The following is a 17924-nucleotide window of genomic DNA, read 5'->3' on the forward strand; positions in this document are numbered from 1 at the left end:
ATAATTCATTAAAATCATCTATGTAGAGGAACATAGCTATAAAGGTCTCATGTTTACAGTAAGATTTCTCTTGTTATATAGTCCAAGTGTAGTGTGTGTCTCACATATGGGCCCTTTCCTATTAATCTCATCAAAGCTAGATCTCCTACCATATATCTAGTTGAACACTTCATATTGGCCACAATGCACAATCTAAAATTTTACTGAAACCACAAACTTATATGTAAAGACTCAGAATTATCAAAACATACCAGTTTTTTCCGATGTTCTGAGAAACACCATGTCAGACGGGATTCGCTGATTCTGAGGGGGGGAAAAAAAGGTACATTTTTAGTTAGTAGGGGAAAAAAAGTGAATTCCAATCAAATGTCCAGTAAAGATCTATTACCAAAGGGTCACACTTGGATTGAAACTCAATTAAAATAGGATTTCTCATAGTACTTTACATTCAGCATTTGCAATTCAGAAATCGATATTTTCAAAAAATTATACAATAAGCAAGATACAGCTAATCCTTTCAGATGTTCTTTATAAGTGAATCATAAATATCTAAAGAACTACAACAGATTTACATTTTCTGGCCTGAAAATAGTAGTTTTAGAATATAAATATCTAATAGAAATGTTTTTTAAACAATTTCACTGAGCAAACCTGACAGCATATATAATAAAAGTGACATTTAAAACATGTCTTAGCACTCAAGTGGCAAACATTGTGTATACCTAGTATTGTCCTCTCACCCACCACACACAAACATACACAGAGGAAACAGCAAGTCAGGGTACACGATTTTCCAATTTCACACATCTATAAGCCTCTCCTTTATATGAAGACAAAAAACCAATAGAATTTCTTAGATAATAAGGCACAGAGCCATAGTCACAGTCAAATGCATCTGCACACCTATTCTACCATTTCCTTTCAAGCACAGAACTATCTGTACCAAATCACATTTTCAATTTTTTATTTACCACAGAAAGGCCAATTTAAGCTTTCATAGATTGAACAAAATTAACAATACCACCTTCCCACACATTAATGCTATCTGCTCCATGACTAGTCAAATCCTACCACATATACATTATCTGTAGTTACACCTTGCCAAAAAGAATGTAAAGATGGGAAATTAAAAATAACCAACAATTCAAAATCTGAAGAGACACTGGAAAGGAAAAAAGCCACAGATTAAGCTGACAGTAACCAGAGTGAACAGTATAGAGAGCAATGAGAAAATACACTGTACTGAATTGCATTTTTTTCCTATCATGACTTGAGTCCAGTATGCTATGTACTGTTTGAAACAGAAGCTAAACACAAAGATTCACTTTAATTTAATTTACAGACTATTTTTAACTAAATAAGAAATCTAAGTGGATTATTAGCAAGGTCTTCACTAGTTTCATGATAAAAATATTTAATATTAAATTCAGATTACTTGTTAAGATAATATAATGTACAAATGTTTTTCAATAGAAAGCAAATGAATTTGAGAAGTTATTTCAGGTTTCCTGTTATCCTTAGCTGATACTGCTTTGAAAGTCATTGCATATCTGGGGCTCACCTTTTTATTCTTTAAGAGCTCAACTGTCTATTTGAGTGGAAAAGAAAAATGTAGCTGACCATCCTGGTTTGGGCCAGGACAGAACTAATTTTCTGTCTTAGAATTTAACAGCAAGTTAAATTAACAGCAAGTTTCTCAGTCACTGTCTGCTTCTAGGACCAATGACACCTGATGTTTGTAGTTACATCTAGAGACTTGTAAGCAGAACCAAGGCCACTGCTCAGTTCTGAGGAACATCTTATGCTTCAGAAGGAGATAGGGAGTAAAGGGGTCACACCTGTAAACCTACTTCAGGGAATATTTCAAAACTACTATTTCCTATTTCACTCTTCAATTAGTATCTAGCTGCAAAATCAAAAGAGCAATAATAATTCAATTTTGGATCTGTTTTATGCATAAACAGTTATGGGAAACAGGTTATTTATTTTATACAGGAAAAACAGCTCTGAAGATAGCAACAGACTAAACTGAAATCTTCAAGACACTGAGCAATGAAACATCTTCTGTATTGAACACATCATACAGAATCCCACCTGTAAATTCTGTTGGGGTAATCCTAGTCACAATACTATATCAAAGTGGAAGACAGAAATTGTATGGTTTAGTACAAAGATGTAACTATTCAAGAAAAATGTAATGGGTACAAAATTGTCTTTCCATGAAATTCAAGTGCATTCAGCATGTAGCAGCTCTGAATGTACTTATCCCAACAGGTATCTGGGCAATAGCACAGACCACAGCATCAGCAAAGACATTTAAAAACATCCTAGAAGAATTAACACAAACAGAGGGGGGTATTTTTGTTCATCTGACTCAAGCCAGTCCTCCATTTCAACATTTGAGGACACTTCAAAATTAGTTCACAGAGTTTAAAAAAAAAAAAAAAAAAAAAAATTCACATTGTCTGAGTCATAATTGAGAACAAATGTGTATTTACATCAGACAACAGCACTGAAGAAGCTGATGCTTTTTCCCTGTATAATGCTGTATTACAATATTTGCCTTAGTTCCTGAAAAGATACAATTATATGGCAGTATTAAGTTCTGACAAAAAACAACCCTGGATACAGAGGGCAAAGTGTTCCATTACTCCAATGAAACCTTCCAGAGATCAGCACACAGCCACAAGGGTGCTATTTGGAATACTGTGATCTGAATAGTCAACTACAAGATTCAGTGTACTATGGGCTCAGCTTTCAAAAGAAGATGATGTAAACTCTCTCTAGGAGGAGGAAGCAGGTACCTCTCAGCACTACCGGTAATAATGCTCTCAAGGACATCAATTCAGGAGCAGGACTGGAAGAAACTGCAACCATATTCTCTGTTGATGTAAAGTTCAGTATAGAGGGGCCACTGAGGGTTAAAGAGATGGCACTATCTCAAGAAACAAGATGCTTGGAAAATAGACAAGTTTAGAAACACTAGAAAATACCTGAATGTTCTGTTTTACCCAAATATCCTATGTGGTTACTGAAAATCCCCTCATAGCTTGGATGGATACTTCCATACTTCCATCCATAGATGGATACTTCCTGATTTGCAAAAATTCTCATTTATTTGTTAAAGTACAAAGAGTGAAAAATTCATGTACTTGTTTGTATGTCAGCGGTATTCACCTTGAAGCACCTGCTCAGCTGCAACTGCAGCTAGTGTACCAGCTTTTGGAATCTTGCCTTATAAATGAAAATAAGTATGTAGTGAAATTTATTATCCATCATTTGCCCAGATTCAACCAGAAATATCTCATATTCAGACTTAAAAAAAAAAAAAAAAAAAGCAGTAAAAACTTCAACTTAACTATAAATTATATGTGTTTTATATGATATATGCTATATATGGCAGCAGGGGTTGGACTAGATGATCTGTTATATATCTGCTATATTATTTTACACCTATGAGAGGAAAGAAAAAGAAAGAGGAAAGGAAGCTTTAATATTAAATAAATCTTTCATTAAATGACAATAACAATTAAAGAGATATCCAGTCTTCATATAGATTAGCTATACATTTTTGCAGCTTTCCCACCAGCTCTGACATAAACCCATTACACAAGTTCCAGATTACTGGTTTCATGCCTACAAACTTTCATTTACTTTTTAACAAGCTGAAATGCTTAACCAACACCCAAAACACTAAACTAACTAAAAGTTATAACCATCATGTTTTGACAAATCATTACTAACTTCCATAGAGAACACATTTTACATTCAGTAAATTAAACACTAACCTGGTCCTTGCTAGTACTTGAAGTACCACTACTTGTTAGAACTTGAAGTCAGTTGAAGTCTTCATGCCTGACAAAACTGTGCAGAATGAGAATATCTCAAGTTGGAAGGGACCCATAAGGATCACCAAGTCCAACTCCCTGCTTCTTGCATTTGTCCAAGAGCATCATTCAGACACTCCTTGAACTCTGACAGGCTTGGTGTTCTGACCACTCCCCTAAAGAGTCTATTACAGTGACAAACTGTTCTCAGAGAGCCACCTTTCCCTCATGTGCAACTGGAATTTTCCCCTAATGCAGCTCCATTCCATTTCTTGTGCCCTACTGCTGGTCACCAAAGAGAGGAGATCAGAACCTCTCCCTCTGCTGTTTCCTTGAGGAAGTTGCAGACTGCAGTAGAATTACTCACAATCATTTTCACATTTGAATAGGAAAAAATGCATCTCAATCTTTTGTCTTTTTAATATGTTCTCTCTGCTTATTTTCATTTTACATGAAAGAACATAAGCTTTTTGGCATGAACATATATGAATGTTCCATGTAGAGAAAGACTGTCTTGTCTTTAGTTCTCCCTTGGGGATAAAAAAAACCAACACACTGAGGCCACAAGAGTATTTAAGATAGCCATCTTGGTTTTCATCAGGCTTTCCCTATTTTGGAAATAGGCAGAAACGTACAGCAGGAGCACAAGATGCCAAAAAACACTGCTGACAATGAAGAGCAATTATCCCCCTACAAAGTCATATCTAGTCACTATAAAAGAGCAACTACACAGAAACAGATGGCAAGTACACCACAAAGATCTTAACACCTTCTTATGGAGAAAATTAAGTTGTTGTACACTGTCACAGAATAACAGCAGCAATATGTCAATCATGTTAGCCCTCTCACGTTCTATTTTTCAGAGTGGAACAAGTTAAAATGACAACACATACAACTTGAAGCTTTCAGAAACCTACGAAGAAAGTATGTAATATCAATTACCACGGAGATGAAACTAGAAATATTTAAATATACTGAAAATCAAACACCTAAGTCATGGAAATTATTTGAATACATTGTTTTGCTTAAGTCTGGGAAGATCAGACTACCAGGAAAGGAGGGCTTCCATTTCTCTCAGTATTTGTGAATGCTGAAGACTTACGAATTCATTCCTAGAGATCTAACTATGGCAAGACAATGATCAACACAACCTAAGTAGCTTCCCCAGCTTCTGGGTTCCCATGCTTATATCCATGCCATTCAGAAATACCAGCTAGATTGGAAAAAAAGAAAAGCCACATACACAACTACACCACGGGCTACAATATTTCCTTGAAAAATCTCATTTTCAATAGCTTTCAAATTACATTTTCATTTTTCTCATTATTATATTCATGACATTATTTACATCTCTCCAGCTCCCTAGTTGGTCTTCCAGATCCCCTACAACTGCCCATTGCTACAGACTTGAAGAATTCTACATTAACTGTCCTTTCTTCTACATTCATGTAATGAACCACATACTTTTTCATTGACTAAGGTATTCCTGCTTGCTTCTGAGTTATTAATGGAAGAGGCACTTCCCAACTATCTTCTTGCATCTGCATGCTGTGCAATACTGCATGCTAGCATCAAGTGCAATCCTTACAAATACTGGAATTATTTCACTTTACACCTGAGATTAAGAAAAAACAATTGTGTCCCTTTACAGCTACAAGAAAAGCTGTTTGCAAGAAACATTTAGGATAAAGCAGTGTTCCATGTTTTAAAAAATTTGTCTTGTTATTACTGAATGTTAAGTAAATGTTACTACTAACTGCATGTGTTATTGAGGCTTATGCCCTCTTCACTTCTCCAAAACTTACTCCTAACAGCCAGTAAGCTACAGTGTCTAAATAACAATATCTGAACCCATCAACTCATCCCTTCAACTGTCTTAGTTAGGAAGATGATGTGTACCTGTGTTCCCATTGGAAACTAAAAATGTAGCCCAAGACAAGTGAAGGCAAACATCTAGGAAGTAGCATGTCTATTGAGGTGGGGTACTTTTTTTGAGATAACATATGCAAATCTCTTATGGTTTTTAAAAACATGTAATATTTTCTTCTATCCAGGCCTCAGTTGAAAATATAAATATACTAATTGGAAAGGAACTGCCTTAAGCACATTTAAATTACTTAAAGCTGCTCTAAAATTTACCAGGCCTATTTTTTTTAAAAAAAACTAAATCCAAAAATAATCAGAGGATATTCAAGGATATACAAAAGCCTGATTTGTGATGCAGTCACTAGCTAGCATATGGATCTTCAGCTCAAATGAGTCGTTAATTTCACTACAGAAGTGCTGTTGATGCATCTTCCAGTCAAACACAATGTTAACTTGTTCTTTTGTCATTACCATGAAATCTGCTTGCTCCAACAAAATGCACTTCTCAACAGAACTAGAAAACATTTAATTTCATTAGTCTGGAGGGACACCCAGCTAGGCCAAAAGGAAAAAAAAAACCAACTCTGCTGGGGCAGAAGGAAGTTTGAAGTAGAAGTACAGGATTGAGAAAATTATACGCATCTTACTGAGATACCTGAGTAAAATCTTCATTAAAAACAAACAAACAAAACCAAACAATGAACAAAAACCCCCCAAACTCTACTCCTTATTTCCCCAAATCCTTAAAAATCCTTTTCTCTGTAGAAACATCATGTACATTTCTCTGTAGAAACAACATAAACTCCTGCAAATAATGCTGAAATAGATTCTAATGACCTACCTGATAGAAGACAGACTCATCCCCAAAGTAATTACAGTTTTCCAAATTCTAGCATAAATCAGACTAATTGATCGTGGTAAATTTCAGGGAAGGCAGATTACATAGGCAGCCACTATAGTCTTTCCTAGACTCTATAATAATTAATTCCAGGCTTAGATATACAATCTGACTCCACATAAAGTCTCATAAAGCAAGGTGTAAGGCAAAACAAATGTGAAGTTCAGACATAAAACTGCTAATCTCCCTAGGCTAATATATGCTGCTGAGACAGGCCCAAAAAGATATCAGATGCAAGTAGCAGACAAAAGAAAGGGAAAATAAGGCAAGAAATAGTATAAACTACATGAAAATAGATACATTTTTAGCTGAGAACAGCAAACCAAGTGAGAGTTGTGTGTATTGTATTAGACTAGAAGAAACAGAAAAGAAGGGAAAAAAAGTTTCCAAAACAAAGAGAAGAGTGGTTTCTTATATATGGCTGAAAAAAATCGTATTATCTCCATCCACTAACAATTTATGAGCTCTCCAGGTTCTGCAAGCAAAAGTGACAACAAATAAGTACAAAATGTATCCCAAGGGCATATTTGCTGAAAGACTTTCTTTTGTCAAAAGTAATTTACTGCACTAAATATGAGTAGAAACAGCAAGAAGTCTAAAAAAGTCTAGTCACTGACTAGGTTCCACTAAGGATTATTCTGCCAAGCTGCAGCCTGCCATACAAAACTTCAAACAAGGCAGCAGGCACAAGCTTAAACTTGCAATGCCTCCTTCCAGCATCTCCATGGATTAGCTCACAAATACAAAGTGAGACAGGAATCACTTAAGTAAAAAGTGTTTCCCTGACAAGAAAATTAAGTTCACTTTCATGGTCACAGTAATTTCATAGTATTACAGAAAATAAACAGCACTGGTTTTCTTATAATACTAATATAGAGGGAAAACAAGCTCACAGCTCTCACTATTTGCAATTAAACTGGAAAGATTTAAGCTTTTTCTCCTCTTCAAAAAAACCATATATTTATACATAATATTATATACATATTCTAATTATATAATATGAATATATTTATATATATAAACAGAACTTATCCTAGAAGCCTTCAGGCATAGAAAAAGAGTGATCTGAACAACAGAAGACTGGTATTAGTAATCATACACCTTAGAACATCCACCCCTGTACAAGCGAGAGAATTGTATTCCTTTCACTAGATAAATTTAAGCATATACGAATTCATAAAAATAAGAATGCTTACAATCAATTTAGCAGACAATGAATAAAAGAGTTCCTTAAAGATTCAAGTAACACTTGAACTAACATACTAGCTAGTTAGCACTTTAAAGATAAGCACCTTAACACACTTTTCTTCAGAAGATAATTAGCATGTTAAAAATCTTTAGTCTCTAAAATATAGTTAAAAAGTGTCAACCTTTTCCACTATGATGAGGTCTCCAACTTGTATGTCTGAACTCTTAACTTGAACTTTACCTTAAAAAAAAGAAGAAATTTAATCAACTTAGGCAGACATTAATAACGAGTAACAAGAATATAAAAGACAGAATGCAAGTTATAAAGATGTTACTGTTTGGTGAAAATGTCACAATTTATACAAAATGAATCTCTGAAGAACACATTAATAAATAGATTTCATTTGTTTGAATAAATCATTCACTGGACTGAAAAAAAAAAAAGTCTAGTTTTGTAACCAGTTAGCTCATGTAGAAATATTAGAGGAAAAAAATATGCATGGAAGATGCTCAAGTCCGATCTATAGCACCCGTAATGTTTGTAAAACTGGATAAAAGTCTTTCACAGATGCACTTTTATTTCTGGCAAATCAAGAGTTGTTATGCTTACTGTCATGGAGCACTCTCACACACCCGAGTTGTTAGTCACAGCCCAGTTACCACCAGGTAGCTTTACTTGATCACTAATATTATGAGATAATTGGCACTGCCTGGCACATCTTAGCAATTACAGTAGAAAAGAGGTATGTCAGTCTGAAGTCAGAAGAAATGTCTGAACATTTCATTTTAGAAAAATAAAATATCAAAAGCTGACACAGATGTTTTTCATTCTCTAGAGCTCCCCATTCAGTAACTGCTGTGAACAACCCATTCAAAAATATACACAACATACATACTGATTTAATTTCTGTATGTTCTGTAGAGTATTAGCAATTTGTAAGACTGGTAATTTTAAACATTGTTTGATGGACTGAAGAACTGAGACAGAGAGGTTAAGCTACTGCCCAAAATGGGTTACTGTTGATATCATCAGAATTCAGGAGATTTGCTACATACATAGAATTCAGGGCCTTGCTACAATTCCATTAAAAAACAGTTGGTTCCCTGAGTTAAAAACAATGAAAAAAAACAAAACCAAAAAAACCTTGTAGACAAACAAGTCATGATATATGGATATCCTCTTCCAAAATGTAACAAGTGATAATTGTTAATTCAGCATATTAAAACTCAGGATAGAAACATAGATATTTACAGAGCCTAATGTGCTGCAACACACACCCACATGAAATAATTTCTCCATCAGAAACATTACGATGATTCCAAGCAGCAAGTTATCAGTCTGTCAGAGCATAAGATGCTAGGGTTCTAAATAAAAATCAGTCTGAACAGAATACCCCCAAAGGCACAGTATGAGCAGCAGTTTGCAATTTAATCAAAACTATTATACACAGTAAATTTATCAGTGTGCATGCTATCATCTGTCAAAGTTATAATAATTATAAAACAGAAACTAAACTACATTCCAAATCTGCCAACTTTACCAAAAGGTTAACATTTCCTATTTTGTTTTCAGTTTCTCCACTAACAATTTTATCAGTTTATCTGTGTGATAACGAAGTCAATCAACTGATTACTGTGAAAACAGCCACAAAAATCTCAGTACAAGTTAAGCCTCAGATCTATGACACCTATGCAGTCACTCAAGACCAAAACCACTCACAGATACTAAGCAAATGCAAGTATTATCAACTCCAATTTTAATATCAACTGGCAATTTTATCAGCTCCAACAACTGAATTTTTCACAGTCAAGTTTTAACAGCATCTACAGTAAAGTTCAAAAGACACTAAGCCTCAAAGGAAAAGAAGGTAGAACATTCATTTGCAGGATGATGTAGGGCAGACAAAAAGCAACGACTCGTGGTGCTAAGTATACCAACAGGAACCCACACTGCACCTTTGCTTGTACTCAGTCTAGCAATCCTGGGAATTATGAACTGAAATTTCCTTATCAGACTGCGTTGGACTGTTTTCTTGTTGACTAAGTTTAACGCTAAAGAATACCATCTTCATTACAAACTAACATGTCCTACTAGAGCATACTGTGTATGTCCACACTTAAGGAATTAGCCTGTGACATACACGTATATTAATTCTACAACAAATCTGAACGGCAGGATAAATTCCACTAAAAATTAAATGGCAAAATGGGGCAGTAATTTAAAGAGTGGCTTAAAATTTTCAAATTCAACAAAATAACACTTTCCTCTAGACTAGCAAAAATGAGACTCATCAGATATGATTTCAGAGAACATTAAAATAACACAGTACTACATCTTCGTTACGATGCATTCAGAGAAAAAAAGACACTGAATATTATTCACTGCATAAATTTTTGCAAACTATATTTTCGCTAAAAACATCTCCATAGCAAAACACTCCTCACCATCTGTGTAATCACCAATAAAAAGTCCAAAGCTGTCAGAAGTGGCTGCACATTTAGACTTTATAGTCCACCAAGGCGCAAGGCTTTCGCCTAAAGCAACAAAGAATTATACAGAACAGGAACACTGAAATGTGTCTGTAGTAATTCATTATACTCCCAAGATAAAGCCTTCTGAAATGAACTGCAATGATTTGAAAAGCTAATAAATGTCTCATATATGCTAATAAGTATTTCACATTAAAAAATTAAGAAATTAAGTAAGCACAATGTGAGTATATGTATATCAGAAATTACTTGGCTTCTTTTTACTGCCAAGTGCCTCTGCCACCCAAGTGCAAGCAACCCCTGGAAGAACAGTAACTTCTGAGAGTAACAATTTTAAGTTATTTTAAATTTCTTATTACATCTTATCCATGGTACCTTGAGTACTGTCTGAAGGTGTTGATGCAGGTCAAGCACTGACCTTAGATCCTTCTTTCGGACTCCATCTTACACAGAAAACAGAGGTCAGTCCTTAATCAGAAATAAACTCTGGAGAGAAGCTTCCTAGCACCTCTCCTCTGTTTATTATCTCCCCTTGGGTGAAATGATTCAAAGTCTTCATTCTTTCTTATCCTATCTTATGGATGATGCAAAAATATGGAAGAACAAAATCCCCTTGACATTTCCTCTCCTCCAGTCACTTTTGGGAATTGTTTCTTACATTAAAAATTCAAGTTCTGTTTCTGCTCTTGCATACTGTTTCCCTAATCAGCTCATACAATTCTTTAAAAACTTAACTGTTCCAAATGGTCTAAATACCAAAAATTAAGTCATCAATAGATCATCAATATTGCAAGCAACAGAGACCTATTTTTCCTCTAGATTCAGAAATAATGTGGGTTGTTTTGTTTTGTTTTTTAATGCTGTGACTTTTTAAAAAGCAGGACAACCTATTCTTGAAGAGCTGAAATTCTAATTTGATGAGGTTTCAATACAGATTGCAAATAACTGCAAAATAGTAATATTACATTAATCAGTACATTCTAACAAACATTTAAAGTTGCAGATAGCAACTTGACAGAGATCATTTTCCAATTTAAAAAAAGGTCAGCTGAGACAAACTCAGTGAGGTGGCACTTAAGGAAAAAACCAGTTTCCACAGTATAAACAGAAGTTGGAAAGTGGGAGAAAACCTCAAATCACAGTAGTTCTCTGAAACAGACTTCTCAGTTCTCCAATTTTTAAGGAAACATACTAGTTTTCAGGATTTGATCTCTTCTTACATGTATCAGTTATTGATATTTTCTCAATTTCACACATTCTGAAAACCCTTTAAGAACATGCAGATATAAGCCTTTCACATTTGAAGCCTGAATGGAATTGTTTCAGTAATCTCATCTTTCCTGAGGTTCTTTTATTTTGCTTTGCAGATTGCAAAGTGAGAGTTCTGAAGCACTTCTGAAAATCACCCTAAACATCCTGAGATCAAGTGAGAGATGCATGCCTCTTCTGTAATAGTAGAGACTTACAATTATTTATTTTCTTCTTTATCGTTTTTCTTCAAAATTTCAATAACACTGCATGGCCAAAGCCTAAGTAGGGAAGGTTTAGAGAAAGACTGACAACTTCAAGAATGGGAACGGGAGAAGAGTAAAAATTTCTTTTAAATTTTATTATCTAATTAACTTTTGGCAGCTCAGTGAAAGAGATAACAGCCTGTTCACGAACTTGCAACAGTTCTTCTGCACAACAGTTTTTTCATGGTAGTGGATTTTTTTTGGCTGCACCAGAACTACAACAGTCCCTTCAGAAAGAAAAAACAAACAAACAAACAAAAAAAAACCTCCTAAACCTGCATACGCAGGTCTAAATTTTTTTTTCTTACTGTTTTCTACAAAAGGATACACAGGTAAGTTACTCTGAAGCAAAAAAAGGGAATGAAATCAACAGGATCTTCAATATCATGGTAATTTCAATTCTACCCTGAGATATTCTTCCTAACTTGGAATAGCCAAGTTGGATAGCCTATTAAGGATTTGCAGGCTGATAAGCAAAAATGCAAAGTAGATTTTGCAATAAACATCTTGATAAAAAGATTAAGACAGAAGAACCCACCACACACTAAACAACTTGAGATTCAATACCACTATCTAGAAAGTTATACAAGGGAAAAGATTTATATAAATGGCATGGAGATGGGTACACATAATTGACTTGCTCACAAAAAAAACAAACCAAACCAAACCAAAACAATACATTTATGGATTTGCATGTTTCATCACTTGCCACAGAGTTTAAATTAGGAACTGTTCACAGTTCATGTGCAGCAGGTTCACCCTCTTCACAAGTGCAAATTTACACATTACATATTCACCAAGGCATGACTGAAGACTGGGATTTGACACATTAGATGACAAATAGAAAACAGCATTAACACTGGATCTCTCACAGATCAAAATTAGTCTGTGGACATTAAGCTAGCCATTGCTGCCCAAGTAAATTAAGTAACACTTAAAACAGATCTCCTGTTTTCCCCTGATTTCCTTCTTGGTACAGTTCATTATTATTTTTAAAAAATAGTAATTACTGGTTAGAACAAATATTTATTCAAGGCCTTGAATTACTAAAAAGAAATTAAGTCTTCAGCAGTCACCAAATGTGAATCTATCATCTTCCAAAGGCTGGCACTTCTTATCCTAGCAGCAGGCAGGTTATAAGACAACATTCACATTTCACTTCTTTATGGTTCCTGAGGCTAAGAATGACTCCACAGAAAATTAGCACTGCTGAGTAATCCCATACTTTCTGATTTTAACATATTATAACTGTGTAAGATTTCAACTAACAAATCAGCCCATCCATACTATATTTATACAAATAAGTTATAGTTCAAACTACCTTAGCTTGCTATAAATACGTGTTTCCCTAAAGTAAACAATTTTGTAAAACTATCTAGAAGTTGAATTATCTTTATCTTCCATATTTAGTACAATTAAAACAAAGGTAAAACTGAACCTTGCTAACTTGTTTGTAATACTGTCCCAATTTGAGCAAAGGCAACCTGCTTAACCTCTCTATGTCAGTTTCTCCAACTTTGAGATGGAAAAAAATATCTATTTCAAGAAAAGATTGTAAAATCTATACAAGTCATAAAATCACTAGGAAAAAACTGCTAGAACAGTACAAAGTGCAGTTCCACTCTGAAAAGTGACTCTTTTCAAGTAGCATTGATTTTCAGGCTTTTAATTAAATAAGTATCAAGTTTGTTAAATCACAAGTAACAAAGCCTTCTTTCTCCAAACCATTAGCATGTTGGTTAGCATAGTAAGTCCATCTGAATTGCTCAACTTGAAAAGTACTGCCATTATTAAAAATTAGGTAGATTATATTGAAAGTTATTTATAAACATAGTTTATCGAAGTGCAGCACTTGACTTTTACTTTCAACAGAAAAATACTACAATCCTCCTGAAAACCTGTAAAAATAAGAATCTTCATTTTGTCATGGCAGAAGTCACATTCCTTGCCTCAAAATGATACCTTTCAGTTTCAGAAAAGAATCCTACATTATGAAGAAGGGGCAGTTTATTGTCTTCTTAATTTTAGCTGTGTGTTTGTGGAAATTTTTAGTACAGCTTAATTTTGAGTGGGTTTTGATTCTTAAAATTGTCCACAACTCAAAACATTGTTAGGTCATTGATCACACCACTGTCAACGTGGGTGGGACTTCATCATAAGCAGAGATCTTGAATCTTTACTTCTGTAGAATACCATGGTCTTCAAAAAAACCATAGAAGAGAACATAAACCAGGTATTGAATTCATCATGACATGGATGTGAAAACCTTAAATTTGAAATAGACATATACATTTGTGGATAAAAGTCTATATCCCTTTTTTAAAAAGGGCATTTTTAACCCTTCTTTTGAGAAGTCACTGCTCAGTCCTGTCAGTTCCTGATATAACTGCCAGGCTTTTAAAAATAGTATGACAGTATAATCTCCATTTTGTATCTGAAAACACCTGTGTCAAACCAATTTTACGAAAAAGAATTTTAATTTGACAACTTTCTCATTTACAGAAGCAGCTACAAAATGAAAACTCTCAAATACATATACCCTCACAAGACATTTCATGTACTGAGAAAGAGGAAAATAGGATTCAAACCTTCTACTTAAATGCTGCTTAAATACCCAACATTTTACCACAAACTCCACTATTAACTCTAGACAAGTGAAAAAAAAAGAAGCCCAAAAGGCACCAAATTCAGCTCTAAAAACAGTGAATGTGAGTCTTGACATTTACATCACACTGGTAATTATAAACTTTACATGTGCTCCCAAGAACTAAAGATTTCAGATTGCTAACACCATTGCTGAAGAGGGTAGAATTGTACTATCTATTTCAAAGGCGAGTGTTCAGTGGCTTAGCATAACAGATGTAAAAAATTTATAAACCAACTAGCAGGTTAAATTACAACACTGACAGAAAAGCTGTTAAGAGTCCATTTACTTACAGGGTGTATTAAGACTGTAAAGATCTGGAGGCTAGCACTGCAACCACATGTTAAACAAATTATAACTATCCCATTTGTAAATTTACACAGTGGTATGTCTAAATGTTGATAAAGCTATTTCAGACAAGAAAGGTAAAAACAATAGGCAAATATTCCCTACCATTACACTCTTCTGTTCTACAAACTCCAGAAATCCAAGTCTCCATACTGTGAGGAAGCAGTATAAATGCTTCTCAGCTGTTAGGTTATGTCATCACAAATGAGACTCTTGGCTGTTTACCTGCCTTCCTATTACTTTTGAAAATGTGGTAAGATTTCAGACATAACACAGTTGTGCTACATTACAAGCTTTTCATTCATTTTTTCTGGAGAAAATAGTAGCCAGAACTACTTCAAGAGTTTAGTTTCTAATTAAGATTCCCAAATCTGTTGTGATTGCTCTGTCCACTGACTCTGACTCTCAGAATAAATTCACCAAAATATACTACAAAGTGCAGTGAAATGCATGTTAACAATTAGTAACAGAATTTACACTTAAGCACAATCTATGCCATATACTCTAACTGCTTTAGATGCAACTTCACATTTCTTAACAGCTTCCTGCTTTCTAGAACATTTATTCCAAAGAAAATCACAGAATTGGTTGGAAAAGACCTTCAAGATCATGGAGCCCAACCATTAACCTAATACTGACAAGTTCTTAACTATGGCACATTCTTAAGTACTATGGCTATACCACTCTTAAATACCTCCAGGGATTGTTACTTTACCACTGGCCTGACCAGCCTGTTCCAGTGCCTGATAACCCTTTTCAGTGAAGAAATTCTTCTTAACATCCAATCTAAAATCCTCAACAGAGACATCACAGGGTATTCTAGCAAAATAACTTGAGGTTAATATCAAGGTCATGTTGTTTTGTTAGGTTATTCATCACAGTTTCATTTTAACATGTTATTCATTATTTTTGGTCCCTTTCTACACAGCACTTTGTTCTGAATGTAAACACTAAGATGTGCTAAGCAACATAAAAGTGTAGAGGTGTGCATAAATTTTTCTCTTATGCCTATAATTAAAACTTATAATAGCATTCATTTCCCCAAAACCTTTGTGAAAAACCTTGTGAAAGACTCGAGTCCAAACAAAGTAATAAATGTGATTGTTTCCTTTTATTAATTCTGGAAAGAAGAAAAATAGCATGATTATATAGATTTGAGATTATATGCAAAAATTGAAAAATGTATTTTTGACACTGAAGCTGACTCACATCTTCCTTTTCTTAAGTACAAGTTTGTTGTTCTTAGCTATTGATCCTTTATTTCCTATATACACTTGATACATATCTGACAGTGTTGCTGAGTTACTGTTACTGTGTTCAGTACCAATTTCAGAGGAGAACTGCACTTCAAAGCCATAGTACTAAACAGCAGAATGCTTAAAAATATATACAATTACATACACCTTTCCTTTACAAACAGCAGAAAATGTACAACACTTCTTAAATACACCAAGTTTAACTGTTACATTTATCTGAGGGAAATCAAGCACTTAAGTAATTTAAATATCAGTTTCATTTTGAATAGTGCAGCATGAGACTATTAGTTATTTCCTTGAACTGTAAGTCTGTGAATGTGTAAGAGAAAAAAGGGACTATTTTAAGGATTTATACAAATGGTTTTGCTAACCTCGTACTGTCAGCTTGCTATACAACTGTGCATTCATTTCCTTGTCTCTCTTGTAACGTCGAAATTCATCAACAGCTTCCCGCGCCACCGTGACAGTCAAAACAAATCCCTGTTAAAGATATGATTATGCAATTTAGAATTCTCAAGGTGCTAGAATGGAAATACACAAGTAGGAACACTATAGAGAGCAAGAACACATATACTTTTGTTTCCTCGTTTTGATTTTAGTGATTTCTCAAGCTGTTAAAATAGTATCTTGAGATACTTGAGTCCAAAAAACAAAAAGGGAAAATCATATTTGTACACTGTACATATTAATTAAGGGTAGCTACATCTCCAAATATATGGAATTTAGATATAATTTTAAATTTAAAAAAAACCTATGATGCGTAGCAGGAGCTAAAGACAGCCTTTATATTTTAATAAGCATATTTCCCTATCTTTGAAAAATTTTAGAGCTTTATCAAAAAGTCTTCAATTATAATTTTGAGTTCACTGCCTTTTTCCTTACAGACAGACCTAAAATGGTAAATGGATAGCCAGTTTAATTAATTTTGCCATCTTAGAGTTACTTACTTACTAATATGACACAAATACAGACACAGAAAAAGGTAGTTTGTTCTGAAAAAGTTAAGTATTTAAACACTTTGGCTGCCAGTTTCACAGGATAGTGCTCATGAAGCTTTGGTTGGAAGCACAGAGAGCCCTATATGCAATTAACATGGTAAAGCTAAAGAGAATACAGAACAGTTAATGAATAAGCACAAAAAACTTTCCTCTCTCCCTTTCTAAACCTCCTTGGATACATTTTTGTGGCCTCTTAAATTCAAGTACTCAGTATTTCTCCCTCAGTGAAAGGGAGATAAAATTTTCAACAGTAAATGAATCTTATCATTACTATAAGTAAGGTAGTTAAAAAGGCAAGTATTCACAAGTCCTCCAACAGATAAATCCTAGATTATCTATCTAGCTTCAGATACCTACCAACACCTTCCTTCTTTAGAAGGAAATTTGTACCATTAGACCTCCTCTATTGAAGAAGTTCAATAGTTTGCCAGCCTTCCTCTAACCTTTCAACATTAAGAATGGAGTGAAGGTGTAGAGTTTTCCTGAAGGAGCCTTAACTAAAATTAATATTTTCAATAGCAAGGGCTATTTTGCAGCTCCAGCTCAAAATGCCAAGCTTTACTCTGTTGTGAACTTATTAAACACTTAGTATTTTTTCAGGTTGACAGTAGCTACAGTTCTATTAGAATTACATAGGAAAAAAAAGTGTCTTTGCAAAATGCATTCCTTTTCACTCCTAGGGCATAGCTGAATGAGCAGTAGGGTTTTTGCCTTTTCTGGCCACACCATTTTCATGAGCTTTGGCAGTACAGGTACTTTGGAGCACCTTCAAATGTGTTTTCCACTTGCATTTATCTCATTAACTTGTAATCAAAGCACACAGTGTGAGGTGTAAATTGCAAAAATTTCCCCTAGTAGTCACTGTATTTTTCTGGGCAGCTAAGTACAGATGAGC

General features: G+C 34.4%; 1 protein-coding gene across 1 annotated transcript in view; it reads right to left on the reverse strand.

The window, feature by feature from the left end:
• Positions 1 to 17924, reverse strand: part of ATP9B (ATPase phospholipid transporting 9B (putative)) — a 159960-nt gene that overhangs the window by 107610 nt on the left and 34426 nt on the right. The window contains exons 5-7 of the mRNA XM_071736298.1: positions 16403 to 16511; positions 7962 to 8020; positions 252 to 303 (exon numbers count right to left, since the gene is read on the reverse strand). Of these exons, the coding sequence (XP_071592399.1) occupies positions 252 to 303; positions 7962 to 8020; positions 16403 to 16511 (220 nt within the window). The remainder of the gene's footprint in view (positions 1 to 251; positions 304 to 7961; positions 8021 to 16402; positions 16512 to 17924) is intronic.

Source organism: Heliangelus exortis, chromosome 2 (genome assembly GCF_036169615.1).
Source record: "Heliangelus exortis chromosome 2, bHelExo1.hap1, whole genome shotgun sequence".
Lineage (NCBI taxonomy): Eukaryota > Metazoa > Chordata > Aves > Apodiformes > Trochilidae > Heliangelus > Heliangelus exortis.